This window comes from Pongo abelii, chromosome 16 (assembly GCF_028885655.2).
Source record: "Pongo abelii isolate AG06213 chromosome 16, NHGRI_mPonAbe1-v2.0_pri, whole genome shotgun sequence".
NCBI classification, from domain to species: domain Eukaryota; kingdom Metazoa; phylum Chordata; class Mammalia; order Primates; family Hominidae; genus Pongo; species Pongo abelii.
Genome location: NC_072001.2, coordinates 25,138,224 through 25,159,068, shown reverse-complemented (window position 1 = coordinate 25,159,068; position 20,845 = coordinate 25,138,224). Strand labels below are relative to the sequence as shown.

Sequence of the window (20,845 nt, the reverse complement as noted above, 5' to 3'; positions counted from 1 at the left end):
GTCTCACAGGGATCACTGACCCTTTGTGCCTGGTGTCCAGTGACTTGGTTACCACTGTTACATGTGTTTTGTCTGGTTTTGGTTTATTTTTGTTTGTTTTGTTTGACTATCCCAGGCAAGAGAGTAAATCCAGGCCCTGTTACTCCATGCTGGCCAGAATCAGAAGCTGTGCTGTCTTTTGTATTCATCTATATCCACATACAAACACTCTAGGATGCTATTTGCACCAAAATATTAAAAGAATTTACCTCTGGTTTGTGGAATTATGAATTTTTATTGTGTGTGCATGTGCATGTCTGTGAGACTTCTGTTTTCTACCAAAAAAAGTATTACTTTTTTATGGAATGAAACAACACAATTTTTTTCTAAAAATAGTTCTAGTCAATGAGCATGAGCTCCATCCTGGATAATACTTGCCCCTAGGATAAACTGCAGGATCTGTTACCACCTGACATGCTCCAGGGTGGCATGATTATGGCTACACACCTCAGCTCACACTGCAAAGTTGGTGAAGTGTTGCCAAGCAGTTTCCCGGGGCAGCTAGGGAATGCAGAGCCATACCCAGAACCTCTGGAGCACGCTGCTTCCATGAAGCGGCCATTAACACCCTGGAGCCATGGATTCTCAAAGGTTTAAATATATTTATGGAACACAGCATTCAAATACACACTGACACCCTTCAGGCACACACACACACACACACATCAAACACATCATCTACAAGAAATAACACCAATGTGGAAGCATTTTCACTGATACCTGAGAGAAGGGAGATTGAGAAAATTCTAATGACCAAAGAGTAGAGACTGAAAATTGATATAGTTCAATTTTCACCTTGAAGATATGTAAAATACCTTGCACTTTCTAATACTTTGTCTTTATTACAGTATACAAAGAAATTATACCCTAATATTTATATGGGGCTTTCAAAGAATTTCTAAAGACATTCATTTCTGACCCTTAAAAAATAAATTTTAAGTCCTTCATCAGTAAACTAATCCACCACAGTTTGGGAATCCCATATCTCCAGTGAGAGGGGACAGGTCATTTTGTTTTTAATGTAAGTTGGAAGAAACCTCAGTTCCTATTAATACAATTAATATAACATACTATGACTAACTATATCATGCTATCCAGTCATTTCTTTAAAAACTGATCAGAATGAGTATGAAGTCAATTCAAGCCAGTTAACTCTAGGATTGAAGGACCAGTCACCTAACATCCCAGTCTTGAGATGCCCAGTAGCACTTACTGTGAAGAGGTGGCGTGATGATCTTGATTTCTAACAAAGGCGTCCATGTGGGGTAGAGCGCTAAGTAAGTGGACGTGTGTGTTTACTGGAAGCAACCCTAGCATGCTGGTACGTACCATCTTCCTCAGCTCTTGGTTGGAAACAATAATGACATTTGGAGGGTCCCCGATGGCAGTGGCAGCTCCTCCAATGTTTGTGAAGATCACTTCTGCAATCAGGACTTGTCTTGGATCGAGGTTCAGCACCTCACACAACCTGTCACAAATGGAGGAAAATGAAAGTAGTCCCACTATACACATCGTGAAAGGCCCACATGCAACCCAGAGATTTTTAAGGTGCTTGCTTGTATAAGGGAGGCACACGCGCACACACACACACACACACACCTGTGGGGAAGGCAGTGCTGGGGGGAATGAACAACTGCAACAACCCCCGCAGGCCACAGCTCACTCCGAGAGTTACATTCCTTTCCAGAGTGAGCCTCCAGCCACCAAACCCTCAGTGTGGTCAGGTACCCTTTCCCCAACACTCCTAGGTCTGGAGGGAGCACTGGCCCCCAGGGTAGGGCAGGCCCTCCACAGGCAAGCCGGTGCTGTGGGGGTCAGTGTGGAGGCAGTGCGGATGGCTCACACAGGGCCTGCTGACTCAGCCCCTTTCCCACCTCCCCCTTCCTGGACACCAAGGCCCTAGGCTCTCTTCTTACCCCCTCCCTTTGTTTCATTCATCTATGTATTTTCTATTTATTTACTTTTTATTGCTATAATACATACTAGATATATACATACATGTATACATTTTCAGGGTGCATATGATAATGTAATAATTCATATAATCAAACCAGGTAACTAGGATACCCATCCCCTTAAATATCAATCTGTTCATTACCCTGGGAGCATTCCAGTTATTCTCTCTGGCTATCTTGGAGTGCACAATCAATTCGTGCTAACTGTATTCACCCTACAGATCTGTCAAGCCACATTCTACAGCTGTGGAGCTCCACCACGGCCTCACACTAGATGTGTGCTGGAATCTGGGAGTCCTACGACTTGGCCAGCGCAGATTAGTGCCTGGGAGTGGGCCCGGGCAGTGGCGCTCTACAGCTCCCCAGGGGACCCAGTATGCACACAGTTGGGAAACATTGCTCTAAAGAAAGTGTAGAAGGCACATCACAGCATCCCCCACACCTGCTCATCCGCACAGCCCACTCCCACACAGGACCCGGCCTTGGGTCTCACTCAGAGGCCTCCCACCACCCCCGGCCCTCAGCTCTGAGTGCAGCCGGCCACACAGCCTCCCCTCTGCTGGCCTGAGGAGCACAGGCCCGTGGAGCCATTTGGGAGCTGAGGAAGGAGCGTGCCTGGAGACCAAAGCAGGAGTGGCTCCACAGATGAGCCTCTGATCCCAGGCAGCAGCGGCACTGTGCTGAGGAAGCTCCCAGGATCTGCTTCTAGCAAGAAAATATGTGTGTGCAGCAGTCAACAGTGCCAGACCAAGCAGGGAGGCGCATCCATCTCAATGGAACTAGCTGTTAACTATAAGGACCAAAGCCACTTAGTCCAGACAAAGGGGAAGAATGTGGCCAGCACTTACAAAGCCATAAAGAATATGGTCAGATAAATAGGGAATCTTAGAACACCAGCACTGGAATCTTGAAAGATATAAATTTTTGACTAATAAATGGAATTACTGCTCTAACAACACGACAAAGGCAGTTCCAAGTAGTGAGGATGTGAACAAATTCTGGCAAGGCTGAGAAACCCCTCAGCTGCCCGGGCTATACAGGGATGCTGGGAACAGTGTGCCCAGTGCACCCCAGCTCTGGAACCCTGCTCTCACCAGGCTGCCATGGGGGAGTGTGAGGACACTTGGAGGTCTTCAAGCCAGGGCAGCAGCAGAGTCATGCTGGTTAGAAGGGGAAGATGGGCCTGGCTCTTGTCCCCTGACGTGTCCAGGAGGCACAGTTTGGTGCTGTCAGTAGTGCATGTGACAGTGTACAGCAGCCTTCAAACATGTTCACACCCTCCCTCATTGACTCTCCACCCCGGGCACTGAGAGGGGCGGTACCACACCCTGAGAGGAGGCTGAGAGCCCAGCACCCCTCCTATGCCACACAGGGTGTGACAGTGTAGCCCCAGCTTGCAGGAGCCTGGGTATGAACCCATGTCTCCACATGGAGGCAGCAGATGGCCTGGGGATCCTGCATCTACCTCTATAGCAGCGCTGGCCACTCCCTGCTCCTCCCCACCCCACTCCTTCTCTAAGAGCCACCACTGTTCAAACACCAAAGGCATCCCTCAAATTAACCCAGAGCCCTGGAAGTAGCCCCGTGGGGCCTTGGAACTTGCTCTGTGCCCCATGCCTTGTGTCCAGGCAGGCCCCGTGGCTCACAGAGCCCTCAGAATGCCAGCTCAGGTTAATCTCTTTGCCGTTACAACCCAGATCAGAGCACCTGAAGTGACTTGTTCAAGACACCCTACTACCAAGCAGGACCGGAGGGTGACTCCCTGAGAGGCCCCTCTCTCACCCTCTGTGTCCTCAGGGCCAGCCCTGAGGCTGACATGCTGGGGAGCCGTCTTTAAAATAGAAAGCATACATATGGAAACACACAGATCCATGCCTTCAGAAGGGGTCCACACAAGGACTGGTACCGCAGCTCACGCCACAGAAGATTCTGGGCAAACAGGCCTACGGCCCTCAATAAATGATGCATGATTAAAGTGGATGGAATTAAAAGAATTGAATTGAATTGAATTGAATTAAACTGAACTTCTCTTTCCCAGAGTTGCCCTATAAAGCCTTGCCAGACTGAGCCTTGGTTCTTCTGAGCCCCGTTGGTCCTTAGACCCTCCAAGCCTCTGATGAGGAACCTCATGGTGGCTGTTCCACCTTCCCCCAGCTACGTGACCCTGTGAGCCCTGTGCATGTGTGCGACCTGCCGGGCTGGCCCAGGTGGCAGATGGTGATGGAGAAGAACATGGACAGGGACTCCTGGCACCTGGGCACCTGGTGGTCTGGGGTGAGCCGTTTTTTGTTTGTTTGTTTTTTTGAGACGGAGTCTCGCTCTGTTGCCCAGGCTGGAGTGTGGTGGCGCAATCTCGGCTCACTGCAACCTCCGCCTCCCGGGTTCAAGGGATTCTCCTGCCTCAGCCTCCCCAGTAGCTGGGATTACAGGCACGTGCCACCACGCCTGGCTAGTATCTGTATTTTTAGTAGAGATGGGGTTTCACCAGGGGTGAGCCATTCTTGTCCATGTGTCTCCCCATGAGACCACAATCTCCAGGAAAGCAAGACCTATGTCTTCCACCTCCCGCAGGCATTTCTGCCACCAGCTTCTGAGGCCCCACTGCTTGTAGCACGTACTGCAGTCACACAAAGCAGACACGAGCTGGCCTGGAATGCAGTGAGCTGTGGGCTCAACCGCCCACCTTTTCATGCACCTGAGAATGGAGCCTGGAGCCAGGCCGTGCAGCCAGAGCCCCTGCCTGCCAGAACCTGGCTGCAACCCCCACAGCAGAGGTGCTTTGCATACCTTATGGTCACAGGCGTGAAGAGGAGCATGGTGGTGACGTTGTCCAAGAAGGCAGAGAGGACGGCCGCGATGAGACACAGCATGATGATCATGGCCCACACCCGTCCCCGGGAGAGCCGGTATGCCTGGCCGCACACACACAGAGAGTACAAGCCAGAGTCAGCAGGCTTGTAGAACAGAGGCAGCCTTTCATTAGTGACTTTAAGAACAGGGAGCCAAACTAACATTGCCTCATGGGTTAAGATGTAGACCCACGGAGTCCTAGGGGGGGCCGGGATGAGACAGTGCTGGCCACTGCAGTTCCTGGGCATTCTAAACCCTCCCTAGCCAACACTGTCAGCCCTGTGATCCTCCTCCTTCACAGAGCCCCTGTGATGGTGAATTTGTCACAAGGTGATAACCCTCAGTCCCCGTAATGACATCGGTATTCTGGTTAGACAACCTGGGCTTTCACATTTGCGATCCATGTGAGCCTAGTGTCTGCTGATCTCTGGGGAACTAAGGGATACTTTTAATAGTAAGGAGTAATAGACCAAATATCTACCTGGCATGTACAAGTTGGGGCACAAAGATGACAAAAATCACAGCATAGTTCTATCATTCAGAGTTTGCAAAGGGCTTTGTTGAGTAATTTTTTTTTTTTCTTTTTGAGACAGAGTCTCACTCTGCTGCCCAGACTGGAGTTCAGTGGTGTGATCTCAGCTCACTGCAACCTCCATGTCCGGGGTTCAAGCAATTCTCTTGCCTCAGCCTCCCAAGTAGCTGGGACTACAGGTGTGCGCCACCACGCCCAGCTAATTTTTGTATTTTTAGTAGAGACAAGGTTTCACCATGTCCACCAGGATGGTCTCAATCTCTTGACCTCATGATCCACCCACCTCGGCCTCCCAAAGTGCTAGGATTACAGGCGTGAGCCACTGCACCTGGCCTGTTGAGTAATTTTTAAAAAGACCTTTTCAGTTTCAAAAATATATATATATTCAAGCACAGCACTAGACTGCATTAGCAGGGCATGGCACACGTTGAGCTCTCCTCTTGCCAACCCTGAATGACAGGACAGGTACAAATCCTGGAGGCCAGAGCTGGCTGGTGAAGCTCCCCAGGGTTCCAGTTAAAAACATAAATGTGTATATATTCAATATTTAGGAAGTAATCATGGAAATTATTTCACCAAAAAGCAAAGTAATCAGAAGCTAATGGCTTGAAATATTGGGATACTCTAATATGCAAAACAATTTTTGATGTGTAGATCTCACCAGACAATTTAAATAATACACAAACATTCAACCTGAGTACCCTTTTCCTTGACCTCCTTCTTCACTTATTTACTGAGCAGCTGAAAGTGCCGCTCAGAGCCATACAACTTAACACAGCAAGCATACCCTGCCCTGCAGAAGCAACCTTTAAAAGGATGGAATTCTTCAATGTTTGTTTTAAATGTTTGTTTCCTAAATATATAATGTCAGAAAAATACATATATAAATTAATCAGGATAGAATTATTAAATGCAACATCATACCTACCTTTACAGCACAATAATCGAAAAATCCTGTTTCTGAAAATATGGCTACTAAGATCATCTACGGGGAAAAGAGAAGAAGAAGACAAGGCTAATCTTTTAGCAGGACACCATATTAAAACAACATCAGCATGATCAGTTACACATTTGAGCTCTGGCCTCTGAAAGCCACCACATCACCAAGCTCCTCACTCTGAGATGCAGAAAAGACAGTCGCTTCCTGGAATAGTACACTAACTCCTCGAATGGAGCCTCCTGCTAGCAGTTTTGGGCCTATATGTGTGCGTCCAGGGATTTGTCCTCAAGGCACATTACCATCCCATCCGATCCTCACCAAAAAAAAGAAAAAAAAACCCATCAGGTGTTACTTTCACCCTCTGTTTTATAGACTGGAAAATGGGATCAGAGTGTGAGGTGGCTTGCTCACAGCCACGAAGCTAGAAGTGGGGCGGGCCTTCTGCACCTACGTGTCCACACAAGCAACACTTAAACATTCTACGATGCAAAAACTGTGTTCGATTTTGTTTTCTAAAATAATTAAACCGATTTTTCTCACCAATTTGGGAGCAGTTGTATTGAAACGATTGCTCCCTGGGTTCCAGGTGAACCCAGAATGCCTATCACCTGTTTCTTTCCAGTGAGGATGATGAGTTGGTGAAAACAGCCATCCTGGATCCTAATAAAAAGTCACGTCCCAGTTATTCCAAATTTTATCAACCAGACATTTCAACTAGTGAATGTTCTGGAAGTTCCTCTGCTTCACCTCTTAGATGGCAGTCACCATGTGTTGAACTTGGAATGAGAAGATGCAAGTTCAGATCCTGATTCTGCCACTTAAAAACAGTCCAAACTTGAGGCCGGGCGCGGTGGCTCACGCCTATAATCCCAGCACTTTGGGAGGCCGAGGCAGGCGGATCATGAGGTCAGGAGATCGAGACCATCCTGGCTAACACAGTGAAACCCCGTCTCTACTAAAAAAAAAAAAATACAAAAAATTAGCCAGGCGTGGTGGTGGGCACCTGTAGTCCCAGCTACTCAGGAGGCTGAGGCAGGAAAATGGCATGAACCCAGGAGGCGGAGCTTGCAGTGAGCCGAGATCGCGCCACTGCACTCCAGCCTGGGCAACAGAGCAAGACTCCATCTCAAAAAAAAAAAAAAATAGTCCGAACTTGAACAAAAATATGAATTAACCTTTCTGTCCTTCAGTTTTCTCACCTTACCTCTGGATGTTCTATACTTCGTCAGGTTGTGAAAATGCAATATAATTATTCCAATTACAATACTTGGTAAACAGGAGTCCCAATAGACACCGTTGTCTCTCAAATAAACTACAGAAAACAAAAATGTCCCCAGTCAATTTAGACCCAGTGTAAATATCCACCATGTCCAGAATGACCATCAATGTTCATCCTCACCCAAAAGGCCACTGAGAGCTGACGGTAGAGCGTGGGGCTTTGCACACCAATGGAGCTTCACGTGAACACGCATGAGGAGACAAGCGTGTGGAGACCTGCGTGGCGTTTTACACTTTTGCTGACAGAACCACCCAGGGAGACTAGAACTCAGGGATGGGGGTAAATGGCCCCATGGGTGGTTGGCTGCCAGGAAATGGGGGAGAAAAGGCAGGGACCTGGTTGTAACGACCCTGCACCCTGCAGTTCCAGAATCGCAGAACCTGCCAGTGCTTGCTGAACTGAATTCCACCGAGAAAAACATGCTGAAGCCATTTTTATAGGCTGAACTGTGTCCCCCAAAATTCATATGTTCATGTCTTAGCCCCTAGTACCTGGGAACGTGACTGTATTTGGAGTGAGGGCGTTGAAGGAGGTAATTAAGTTAAAATGAGGTTGTTAGGATGAGCCCTCATTCAGTGTGACTGATGTCCTTATAGGATGAGGGTCTCAGGACTCAGAAACACAGGGGAAAGACAAAGTGAAAACATAGGGAGAAGGTGCCATCTACAAGCCCAGGAGGGAGGCTCAGGAGAAACCATGCCTGCCCACACCGTGATATCGGACTTCCAGCCTCCAGAGCTGTGAGAAAATATTATTTAAGCCACACGGTCTATGGTACTTTGTTACATAGTCCTAGCAAACTAATATAGCATTCCTTTTTTTAAAAAGGCATATCTCAGGGATATCTGGTACACTTCCTCTCTTCTATCCAGATGCCCAAACCCTGTATACGTTCTCAGACCTGACACAAGTATTAGTTACCCTGTGAAGCCAGGGTTAGAGCACTGGCCTGCCTCCCTGCGTGCCACCCACAGAGGATGGCAGCACAGTTTCCATCAGGTCACATAGCTGGGCCCTCCGCTATGTCAGCCAGCCTTGGGAGGGATGAAATGTTGGCAAGGAAAATGAGGATCTATAGTGCCCAGCTGTACACAGAGCAAGTCTTCTAGCCCAGAGAGGAAGAGCCCTCCTGTGGTCTCACTGGACTGTTTGGGCACTTCGAGTTCCTGCAGGTGGATTTGGTGGCATTCCTCACAGTACAGAGTGGCCACTGGGCACTATGATCAATTAGCAAACACCCAACTAATACTTAGGAGTGACACCTTCCTTTATTCACATAATGAAAGGTACTCTCTCTCCCACTGAAACTCCTACATAGTTTATTTATCTGGGATAGTCCTTTTTTTATTTTAACGGCAATAACTCAAAAGAATTGCTAGCTTTTCTAAATGGCAATATGATTTCATCGTCAGACATGCCTTGGGTTGGAATTCTCCCGCTCACGAACCATAGCCCCATTCCATTCCTCCTCAGGAGAGATTCATGAGACCTGCACTAACACTTCTCAGTCAAGCCCTAGGCACTGTGTCTTTAACATAATGAAGGACCCTCAGTGGCGGAGACCAGAGAAGGCCCGGTTACCGCAGGCGTGGAGCCCAGTCCCACGGGGAGGGCTGTAATTACCATGCCAAACAGCAGGGCCAGCGTCTCAAAATCAATCCACTCCACCACATGGGTCAGGCTGGGTCTCTGCAATCAAAGCACAAATTTGCCAATTACTCCATGCGCCGCCATCCCAGTGATGAGCCTAATGAAGCGCTGCCCCCTGCTGCAGACCCACTCAGTGGGCAGGCCAGGGTTGGAAATCTCACCATCACCATCCACTTGCCTTTGAAGTTGGATTATATCGCTGCTGAAAAACAGTCTTGACCCAGGGCATCTATAATGTCAAATCTATGCATTTAGTAATAAAATTTTTTCTAGCCCCTGCCTCTGGCAGCTCCCACATGGCGGGACTGGCCCCTGGTTACATTCCTAGTGGAGTCTGTATGTGCTCTCTGCAGTGCTGTGCCTGAGGCCAGATGACAGGAACTGGCATGGCCATCTGTCCCACTCTCAGGTGGGTTCCAGCACTGCCTCTCAGACAACTCTGGGCCTCCATCCCCAGTGGCCACTGGTCTCTGTTCTTTCCCTACATTTGTTTCCCATGTCCCTGCCAGAGAGGCCCTGCTCAGACCCAAACAGGACCCCCTCATCCCCAAACACGCCTCTCCAGGGGCCTCCTGATCTCTGCAGGACAGACGCTGGCCCAACTGACTCCCACCTTTCTGCACCAGCTAGGACGGTCCCTTCTAGTTCCAACACCCAGATCCAGCCCCACCACAACCCAGCTCCACAGCCCTAGGCAAACATGCCCATGAGGAGCCTTTCCTCAGCCATGATGAGGAATCACACCAGTGGGATGTGAGTGTGTGACAAAACCTAATGAAAAATACTCTTCAATGCTGTAGCTTGTTAGTTCATACCTCTAGCATGGTTCTTGGGCAAAAACATGGACGTGGCATATAAAATAGTGAAAAAACCAGCGAAAGCCTGAATCCCGGAACATCTTTGAGCTGACATTCCATTGAGTGGTGAGCCAGGGATTGGGACTGTGACAACTTACATCGCCAATCACAGCCAGTGCTGCCAGTGCTGCAAGGGAACCCAGCATGGCCGCCAGAGTTCTGTGCACGATCTGGAAAGAAGCACAGGAAATTACTGCGTTCCAGTCCGCAAGGGAGTTAGCACACACAAAAGCCTGTGTGGACGTGAGGGGGTCTATATCTGCCACTGTGTACCACATCTATTCAAATGGTAAGTCATGGGTCTTGCTGTTTCAGGCCTGGACACCCCACAGACACATACAGCTACCAACAACCTGCCATCTAAGGGAAGCTGCTTGCATTTCCTAAATAATTAGATGACCCTGATAAAGCAGCGGAAGGCCAGATGGAGTATGTTCTATAAGAAAGGCCATAGCAAACTCTCATTAATTATTTGCCATATGCTCCCTTGGCAACTGGCCCATTTGTTCAGCAACATAAATCAATTCCTCCCAATTACTAGGCTGCTGTTAAACCAAAGGTACACAGTCGAACACTTCATCTAATTGAGATGTCTGTGTTATCACAAAAGCATCTTTTCTATTTGATTATAATTCAAATGGAAGTGGAATTTCTAAGACAAAATATGAGAAAAGGCCAAGATGTGGAGAATTGGAGCCCTCATACATTGCTAGTGGGAATGTAAAATGGGCTAGCCACTGTGGAAAGCAGTTTGGCAGTTTTTTACGAAGTTAAACATAAATTTACCATATGACCCAGCAATTCTACTAGGAATCCACCCAAAAGAAATGAAAACACATGTCCACACAAAGCACTGATGCTCATAACAACATTATACAAAGGAGGCGAAAACTGGAAACATTCCAAATGTCCATCCGTGGTGAAGGGATAAAGAAAATGCGGCACAGCTCGTGCACGGATGAATGCTTAGAAGCGATGCTGGGGAAAGAAGCCAGACGCAGAAGATGGGGTCGGTCCATCTATATGAACTTTCCAGAAAAAGTAAATTTAGAGAAACAGAAAGATCAGGGCTGCCCAAGGCTGGGGAAAGCAACAAGGGTTGACTGGAAACGGGTCCCAGGGATCCTTATGGGGTGATGAAATGTTCTAGAACTTGTGATGGTGGCAAAACTCTAAATCTGGTAAAAATAATTTAATCATACATTTCCAAGGGGTGAAATTAATGGTATTTAAATTATACCTCAATAAATTTGTTAAAAAAATACAAAAAGAATGTGGCAAGAACAAGCAGAAAATTAAACGCTAGCATGCATTATTCATTTCTTAGTCCCCTAAAGGGACTTTCACTCCATTTTTTCACAGTTTCCATGTCACAGAAACTGACTGCCTTTACCAGTAATTACCTGAAATGCAAATTCTGACTAAAATTATTTCATTTATAATGTGTAGTACTAGATTCAAAGTTCATTTTCAGGAAATGTGATACTAGGTGTTGGCTTTTCACAGTTTCAGTTTTTAAGAGTTGTTTTGTTTGTTTTAAATGTAAATACCTAAAATCCAATAACTTGCTACCAAACTCTAATAATTCCTTCTGTTCATTCTCTGCTTTTCAGTCTTACTTTAGGACCCTTTTTCTTTTTGAGACGGAGTCTCACTCCGTTGCCGAGGCTGGAGTGCAGTGGCACCGCGTTGGCTCACTGCAACCTCCGTCTCCTGAGTTCAAGCAATTCTCCTGCCTCAGCCTCCCAAGTAGCTGCAATTACAGGCACCCACCACCACACCTGGCTAGTTTTTATATTTTTAGTAGAGACAGGGTTTCACCATGTTGGCCAGGCTGGTCTCCAACTCTTGACCTCAGATGATCCACCCACCTTGGCCTCCCAAAGTGCTGGGATTATAGGCGTGAGCCACCACGCCCAGCCAGTTTAGGACCCATTTTAAGGATACGTCCTTATCCAATGCCAAGGGTGGCCCCAGGAAGCAGGCAGGGCAGGCATTCATCCCCAACTTGACAGCCATGGTGCTGAGAGTGGAGGTTCACCCGCTGGACATGGTGAGCAGGCACCAAAGCCAGGCTGCCCTCTCCGCCCTACAGAGAGCAAGGCGAAGACACTTCCCACTTTGGTATATCTCTTTTTTGATATTTAATTAAGTCTTCATGAGCAGAACAGGATGTGACAGCATGCAAATACAGCATGTGGATGACAGGAGGAAGTCACTGCAGGGACAGAGCAGATAGGGATGAAGCCTATTCCAAGCCAGCCCTGTGACCTCACTCTATGACACGTTCCCTTCTTCTGGCTTAACCTTTGGGCTAACTTTGTCTGGAGGGAAAAGAGACTTCCAGTAAAGAGCAAAGAGCCGGCCTGGCACGGTGGCTCACACCTGTAATCGCAGCACTTTGGGATGCCAAGGCAGGCGGATTGCTTGAGGCCAAGTGTTCAAGACCAGCCTGGCCAACATCACAAGACCTCGTCTCTACTAAAAATAAAAAAAAATTAGCCAGGTGTGGCGGCACACACCTATAGTCCCAGTGACTCAGGAGGCTGAGGTGGAAGAATTGCTTGAGCCCTGGAGGCAGAGGCTGCAGTGAGCCAAGATTGCACCACTGCACTCCAGCCTGGGCAACAGAGCGAGACCCCATCTCAAACAAAAAACAAAAAAGAGTGAAGAACCATGACTGCCGGCCACTGGTCAGCAGGATTGGATAGCAGCAAAAAGAACTAATTTTTATTGAGCACCTACCGTGCACCTGGCCCTGGATTAAGTGCTCCACACACACCATCTGCACCTTTCACAGTGACTGCATGAAGTAGAACTATGATAATCCACTTTGCAGAGGAGGAAACAGTCTCAGCTGAGTAACTGTCCCTGTGTCGGAAAACAAAGGACACGCGCGCCCAGGATGCAGACCAGCATTTTCTTACTCCAGAGCACCTCCTCTCTCCTCGTGGGGCCTTGTTTGCTCATCGGTAAAATCAGAAAACTGCACTACGTACCTCGAGGAGCCCTCAGCTCTGGAGGAGGTCCGTGGACATCATGAAATCATGAGTCCTAGCAGATTAACACACAAATGAGCAAACGACAAGGCAGACAGCCATGGCCCTCTCAGGACAGCTGGGCTCATCGTGGTCTCACTGACACCCCTAGCACTTGCTAAGTTCGCTCCGCTCACTGCCACCGTCAACACCTTTCTCCCCTCCCTCATCACACACACCGGCTTGCAAGTGATCCACACATGAGCATCTCTGTGGCCCACAGTGAGTGCTTAGGACATGTGGATGCAGCTATCCTCACTCAGAAACCCACCCTCTTCCACCAGCGAAGGGGCCCCACACACCACACGGGAGGAGAAACCGTCACTTGCCACTTAAAAAATGGAAAAGCACGCTGATGATCAGCTTCTAGGATGTGGAATAAAACTTTTTAAACTACATGGTTCTAGAAGAAGATGAGTTCATTACTTCAGATATAATGATGGACATTACTAAATTTCTATGCTTAAGAAAAAGAATTTTCAGCTATCAGGAATAAAAAAATTTCTGGTAAATGGACCTAAAGAGTAAAAATAATAAAAATTCTTAAAAGATGCCTTAAAGCAGGGGTCCCCAACCCTCCTAACCCCACCACGGACTAGTACCAGGGCTGCACAGTGGGAGGTGAGCTGGGCAAGTGAGCATGACCGCCTGGGCTCTGCCTCCTGTCAGCTCAGCGGTAGCATCAGATTCCTATAGGAGCGTGAACCTTATTGTGAACTGCGCATATGAGGGATCTAGGTTGCCCACTCCTTATGAGAATCTAACTAATGCCCAATGATCTGAGGTGGAACAGTTTCATCCCAAAATGATGTCCCACCCCATGGTCCATGGAAAAATTGTCTTCCATGAAACTGGTCCCTGGTGCCAAAAAGGTTGGGGACCACTGCCTTAAAGGACTGTATAAAGGTTCTCTTCCTGCCCGTGCTCTGGGAAATATAGCACACCTCTTCCTACACCCAAATTTCTTTGGCAAGAGTCCAGCTGTGAGCTCCTGTGAGCGTGGCGTGCCTCTCTTGGTTTCTTCAGTGCTCTGCAGGGTAAGCAATACATGCTGAGCAAATGAGAAGCAGAAAATGCATGAACAGAGCCTGCAAAACAGAAGGCCAGCATTGCTTCCTGGGAGAAGAAAGGAAAGAGTTTGGGAACAGCCCCCAAGGAAATTATCTAGGGCATCTCTGATCTTCACACATCTGCCCCTCCATAGTCACACAGGTTTACAGCTAGTCATCATGTAAATTCCAGATAGGTGGGATACCGAGCAGATGGAAAGACAAGACTTCTTTTGGTTACCATTTCCAGTGGTAACCAAAAGACAGCAGGGATAGCTAAAGTTGTATCAGACAAAATAGACTGTAAGTCAAAAACTGTCTCTAGAGACAAAGAAGGTCATTACCCACCCTCTTCCACTGATAAAAGGGTCAATTCAACAGGGACCTATCACAGTTATAAATAAGTACACACCCAACACCAGAGCACCTAAATATACACAGCAGTATTAACAGAGCTAAAGGGAGAAATTGACAGCAATGCAATGTAACAGGGGACTTCAATGTCCCATTTAAGACAATGGATAGAACATACCGACAGGAAACAGCAGACTTGAACAGCACTGTACACCAAGTGGACCTAACAGACATAGACCGAACTTTCCACCCAACAGCAGAAAAAGACATTCTTCTCTAGCACACACAAAAAATTATTCAGGATATATCACATATTAGGTCACAAATAAGTCTTAACAAATTTTATTTCTTTTAAAAAAAATTTTGTCTTAGAGACAGAGTCTTGCTCTGTCACCCAGCCTGGAGTACAGTGGTGCAATCAAAGCTCCCTGCAGCCTTGAACTCCTGGACTTAAGCAATCCCCCTGCCCCAGCCTCCTGAGTAACTAGGACTACAAGTGTGCACCACCATGTCCAGCTAATTTTTTTTTTTTTCAGAGATGGAGGTCTTGCTATGTTGCCCAAGCTGGTCTTGAACTCCTGGTCTCAAGTGATCCTCCTGCCTCAACCTCCTAAAGCACTAAGATTATAAGCATGAGCCACCATGCTTGAACTTAACAAATTTTAGAAGATGTAAATAATATCAAGTATATTTTCCAAACACAATGGTATAAAACTAAAAATTCATAACAGAAGGAAAATAGGGAAATTGATAAATATGCAAAAATTGAGCAACACTTTTTTTTTTTTTTTTTTTGAGATGGAGTCTTGCTCTGTCACCCAGCCTGGAGTGCAGTGGTGCGATCTTGGCTCACTGCAGTCTCTGCCTCCCAGGTTCAAGCAATTCTCCTGCCTCAGCCTCCCAAGTAGCTGGGACTACAGGCAAGCACCACCACGCCTGACTAATTTTTGTATTTTTAGTAGAGACAGGGTTTCACTGTGTTGGCCAGGATGGTCTTGAACTCCTGACCTCATGATCCGCCCACCTCAGCCTCCCAAAGTGCTGGGACTACAGGTGTGAGCCACCACACCCAGCCACAACACACCCTTGAACAACCAATGTGTCATAAAAGAAATAAAATGGAAATCAGAAAGTATCTTGAGACAGACAAAAATGGAAACACAACATACCAAAATTTATGGGACACAGCAAAAGCAGTTTTAAGAGGGAAGTTTATAGTGACAAATACCTACCTCAAAATCATTAGCCTGACTGGATGACACTACAGTGTATACATGAATTGAAAACCACATTGTACCCCATACATATATATAATTTTTATTTGTAAATTAAAAATAAAATAAAACTTTAAAAAAGAAGAAAGAGCTCAAATAAACAACCTAAGTTTATACCTCAAGGAAACAGAAGAGCCAGCTAAGCCCAAAGTTGACAGAAGGAAAAAAATATTGGCAGAAAGAAATGAAACAGAGACTAGAAAGACAATTGAAGAGATCAACAAAACTAAGAGTTGGTTTTGAAAAGATAAACAAAATTGATGGAACTTTATCTAGACCTACCAAGAAAAAAAAGAGAGAGCATTCACATAAATAAAATTATAAATGAAAAAGAAGACATTTACATGAACAATTACATGCCTATGAATTGATAGCCTAGAAGAAACTGGTAAATTCCTAGAAACATACAACCTACCAAGCCTGAATCAAGAAAAAATAGAAAATCTGAACAGACCAATAAGAAGTAAGAAGATTGAAGCACTAATCAAAAACCTTCCAACAAAGAAAGTCTCAGGACCAATGGCTTCACAGGTAAATTCTACCAAACATTTAAAGAATGCCAATCCTGGAACTTTTGTAAAACTTCAAACTTTTGCAAAAAATGAAGAGGAGAGAAAACTTCCAAGATTGTTTTATAAAGCCGGTGTTACCCTTCATACCAAAGCCAGATAAGGACACTACAAAAAAGAAAGAAGAAAGAGAGAGAGAGAGAGAGAGGAAAGAAAGAGAGAGAGAGAGAGAGAAAGAAAGAAAGAAAGAAGAAAGAAAGAAAGAAAGAAAGAAAGAAAGAAAGAAAGAAAGAAAGAAAGAAAGAAAGAAAGAAAGAAAGAAAGAGAAAGAGAGAAAGAAAAGAAAGGAAAGAGAGAAAGAAAAGAAAATTAATTTCAGGCCAATATCCCTGATGAACATAGATGCAAAAATCCTCAACAAAATACTAGCAAACTGAATTCGGCAGCACATCAAAAGGATCATATACTATGATTAAGTAGGAATTATTCCTGAATCCAAGGACAGGTTCAACATACACAAATCAATAAATGTGATACATTGCCTTAACAGAATGAAGGATAAAAATCATTGGATCATCTCAATGAATGCAGAAAAGGCATTTGAGAAAATTCAACATCCTTTCATAATTAAAGGCTCTCAACAAATAAGGTATAGAATAAATGTACCACAACATAATAAAGACCATATATAACAAGTCCACAGCTAACATTATACTCCATAGTGAAAAGCTGAAAGCTTTTCTTCTAAGATCAGGAACAAGACAAGGATGCACACTCTCACCACTTCTATTCAACGTAGTACCAGAAGTATTAGATAGAGCAATTAGACAACAAAAAAAACATTAAAAATGTCCAAATTGGAAAAGATGAAGTTAAACTCTATTTGTTTACAGATGTGATCTTATATATAGAAAACACTAAAGACTCTACCAAAACTCTGCTAACACTAATAAACAAATTCAGTAAATTCGTAGGACACAAAATCAGAACACGTACAAAAAAATCAGTTTTACTTCAATATGCTAACAATGTACTATCCGAAAAAGAAAGAAAATAATCCCATCTATAATAGCATCAAAAGGAATAAAATAGGAATAAATTTAACCAAAGAAGTTTAAAGATCTGTACACTCAGGACAGTAAGACATAAATGAAGAAATCAAAGAAGATACAAATAAATGGAAAGATATCCCATGTTCATGGTTTGGAAGAATTAATATTGCTAAAATGTCCGTAACTACTCAAAGCAATATACAGATTCAATGTAATCCCTATCAAAATTCCAACAGCATTTTTCATAGAAATAGAAAAAAAATTCTAATTTATATGGAACCACAGAAGACCCTACATAGCCAAGTCAACACTGAGTAAGAAGGAAAAAGCTGGAGGCATGACACTTCCTGATGTCAAACTATATTACACATCTATAGCAATCAAAACAGTATGACTGGCATAAAAACAGATATATAGACCAATAGAGCAGAAGAATCAAGAGCCCAGAAATAAACCCATGCATGTTACAGTCAACTAATATTTGATAAGAATTCCAAGAATACACAGTGGGGAAAGGATAGTCTCTTCAATAAATGGTGTTGGGAAGCTGGATAACCACAAACAAAAGAATGAAAGTGGCCCCTATCCTACACCATATACAGAAATTGACTTGAAATTGATTAAAGACTTACATGTAAGACTTGAAACTGTAAAACTTCTGGAAGAAAACACAGGAGAAAGCTCCTTGATGCTGGTCTTGACAATGATTTTTTGGATATAACACCAAAAGCCCAGGTAACAAAAGCAAAAAATAAACAAGTGGAACCATATCAAATTAAAAAGCTTCTGCACAGCAAAGGAAACAAACAACAAAATGAAAAGACAACCTACAGACTCAGAAAATATTTGCAAACCATATACCTGATAAGGGGTTAATGTCGAACATATGTAAGGAACTCATACAACTCAAGAGCAAAAAAATAAATAACCTGACCAAAAAAATGGGCAAAGGATCTGAATAGACATTTTCCCAAAGAAGACATACAAATGGCCCCCAGGTGCATGAAAAGGTGCTTAGCATCATTAATCATCAGAGAAATGCATGTCAAAAACACAATGAGATATGGCCTCACACCTGTTAGAATGGCTGTTATCAAAAAGACAAGAGATAACAAGTGTTGGTGAGGATGTGAAGAAAAGGGAACCCTAGTATGCTGTGGGGGTGCAAATTAGTACAGCCACATGGAAAGCAATATAGAACTTTCACGAAACTTAAAAATAGACCTACCATATGACTGAGAAAATCCCACTTCTGGGTCTATATCCAAAGGAAATGGAATCAGAATCTCAAGGGTGATATCTGTGCGGCCATGTTCATTGCAACTATATATATATATATATATATATATATATATATATACACACACACACACACACACACACAATGGAATATTATTCACCCTTAAAAAGGAAGGAAGTCCTGCCAATTTGGCACAACATGGATGAACCTGAATGCTAAGTGAAATAAGTGAGACAGAAGGACAAATACTGCATGATCTCACTTATATGAGGCTGAAGGGAGCTCTGGGGTCAGGGGTGGAAGGAGAGGAGGGTGTGGGAGATGAGGAGCTGACCGCCAGAGCTGGACACTGGGGCAATGTGGTCAGGGAGGGGTTTGGATTTAATTCTACATTTCTCATTTAAAACATAACCAACTACTTGCCAAAAAACACATATTTTTCTTTCCTTGTGTGTCTGTGAAAGAGGAAAAAAATAAAGAACAAAGAGGAAGGGTGAAGGAAACTTGGAAGTTGCAGAGAAACTTCCAAACCACTTGGACACATCAGGATGGAAGAGATGAAGGCACCCAAGCCACAGGACAGCTGCCTGAACTCACAGCACTGCCCCCAGGGAGCTGCAGCCCCAGGATGTGGTGCTGGAGGACAGCATGCACCTCAGCGATACCTGGAGGCCACGCACAGCCCTGACAAATGCCCATCTGGGCAGAGCTGCAGAGGAGCCACAGAGGCACCTGGTTCTCTGCAGCATCGGCTCCGCCATCAGATTCCAGCCAGGCGACCTGGAGCCTGGAGAGGCCAAGAGCTGCCAGGCCCACGGCACTCTGCACCATAAGTACAACAGAGTGGGCTGTGTGCACCAAGATGTTCAAGTAGGTCACTGACACGGCAAACATTGGCTAACAGAAATTGGTTCAGACGTGGGGCACTCCAGAAGCAAAATGCTAAAATATATGGCAAGACTTTCAAGGTTGGGCAGGAGGCACCAAAAAAGCTGATACAAGAGGCCAGAAAAATGGCAACTAGGCTTGCACGGTAGCAAAACATGAAGTAGGGGTGTCCCTTGGGATACCAAGGAAGTCAGAAAATATACCTAACCAACTTGGATCTTTGGAACATAGAGGCTTGAGCTGAGGCTGGAACAGGGGAAGCTAAGAGGTGTGTGGCAGATGCCAGACCATGGAGCTGCGGGGCGTGGTCCGACCCCATGGGGCCTCCCTGCAGGGCCTGCTCCGCCTGCTTCCTTTCTCTGCAGGGTGGAGGTGGGCTGTGGTGAGTGCCCTACCTCACTGTGGTCTGTGGGGTGCATGAGGGCAGAGAATGCCCACTCGGAGGCTGTGGCCACTGGTCCTCATCCCATCACCGGCTCCTGCATTGGGGGCAGGAGCCCTTAACGGGATGAAAGCTTTTGGGGAGGAGATTGTGTACCTGGTGTGAGGAGTAAACCTGTGGCTGCTGAGCGGTCCAGGAGAGCCGGGTTCCTGTGTTCCCAATCATCTTCTGCTGGCCTTTCCTCAGCAGGCTGATGGGGTGGGCTCCAGGCCACGCGGGAGCCTCACAGGGCTGCGTCTGTCCCTGCCGCCAAGGCGTGCTTTCCTCTGCTCTTACATGGATGTGATGAGTTCCTGGCCCCTTGTTCTTGTTGATATTTTGTCATTGTTTTGTGTTATCTGATGTGTTCCCTTTGCAAGGCCTCTCATACACCGTGTGACCCAAGGAGAAGGTATACACTCCAAATTCAAATATCTTCTTTTCAGGTATTGCCCACAAATACTGAGCTGATTTTCTAGCCTGGCTTATGTTATGCAGAACAATAGATCCCAGAGCTCGAAGGCACCACAGGAATTCAGTGGAGCAGTCCTCGAGCATCCGAAACCTCCTGGCTGTGATTTCAGTTCCGAAGTGATGACGCCCAGCTGTGGGCTGTGGTCCTGCGGGTGCCGGTCAGCCACGCACGGACTGTGTTTCTTCCCCCACGTGATCCTGCCTGGCCTGCAAGGAGAGCTGAATTTTCAGTACTCAGTTCCTAAGATACAAATTCGTATGGTATATGGAAAAGCTTTCTGCTCAGAAGCTATAGAAGCTTAGCTCCACAATAAAACAGCCTGTGAGCTGCCAACTCCACCAGCTTCGGAGAGTCACAGCGGCCAGCCACACTTCCCCACCTTAGAGAATCGAGATGTTCCAAAAGCTGCCTTTGCGTGACTGTATCCCTAAATACACAAAATT

The 20,845-nt window shown here is 45.7% G+C and overlaps 1 protein-coding gene across 3 annotated transcripts in view; it reads right to left on the bottom strand.

Moving 5' to 3' along the window:
* The window catches only part of OCA2 (OCA2 melanosomal transmembrane protein), a 353,285-nt gene that overhangs the window by 233,506 nt on the left and 98,934 nt on the right, over nucleotides 1–20,845 (bottom strand). For all 3 annotated transcript variants that reach the window (NM_001131493.2, XM_054531033.1, XM_054531034.1), the window contains 5 exon segments: nucleotides 1,369–1,507; nucleotides 4,782–4,906; nucleotides 6,305–6,361; nucleotides 9,219–9,284; nucleotides 10,201–10,272. In NM_001131493.2, coding sequence (NP_001124965.2) covers nucleotides 1,369–1,507; nucleotides 4,782–4,906; nucleotides 6,305–6,361; nucleotides 9,219–9,284; nucleotides 10,201–10,272 — 459 coding nt within the window.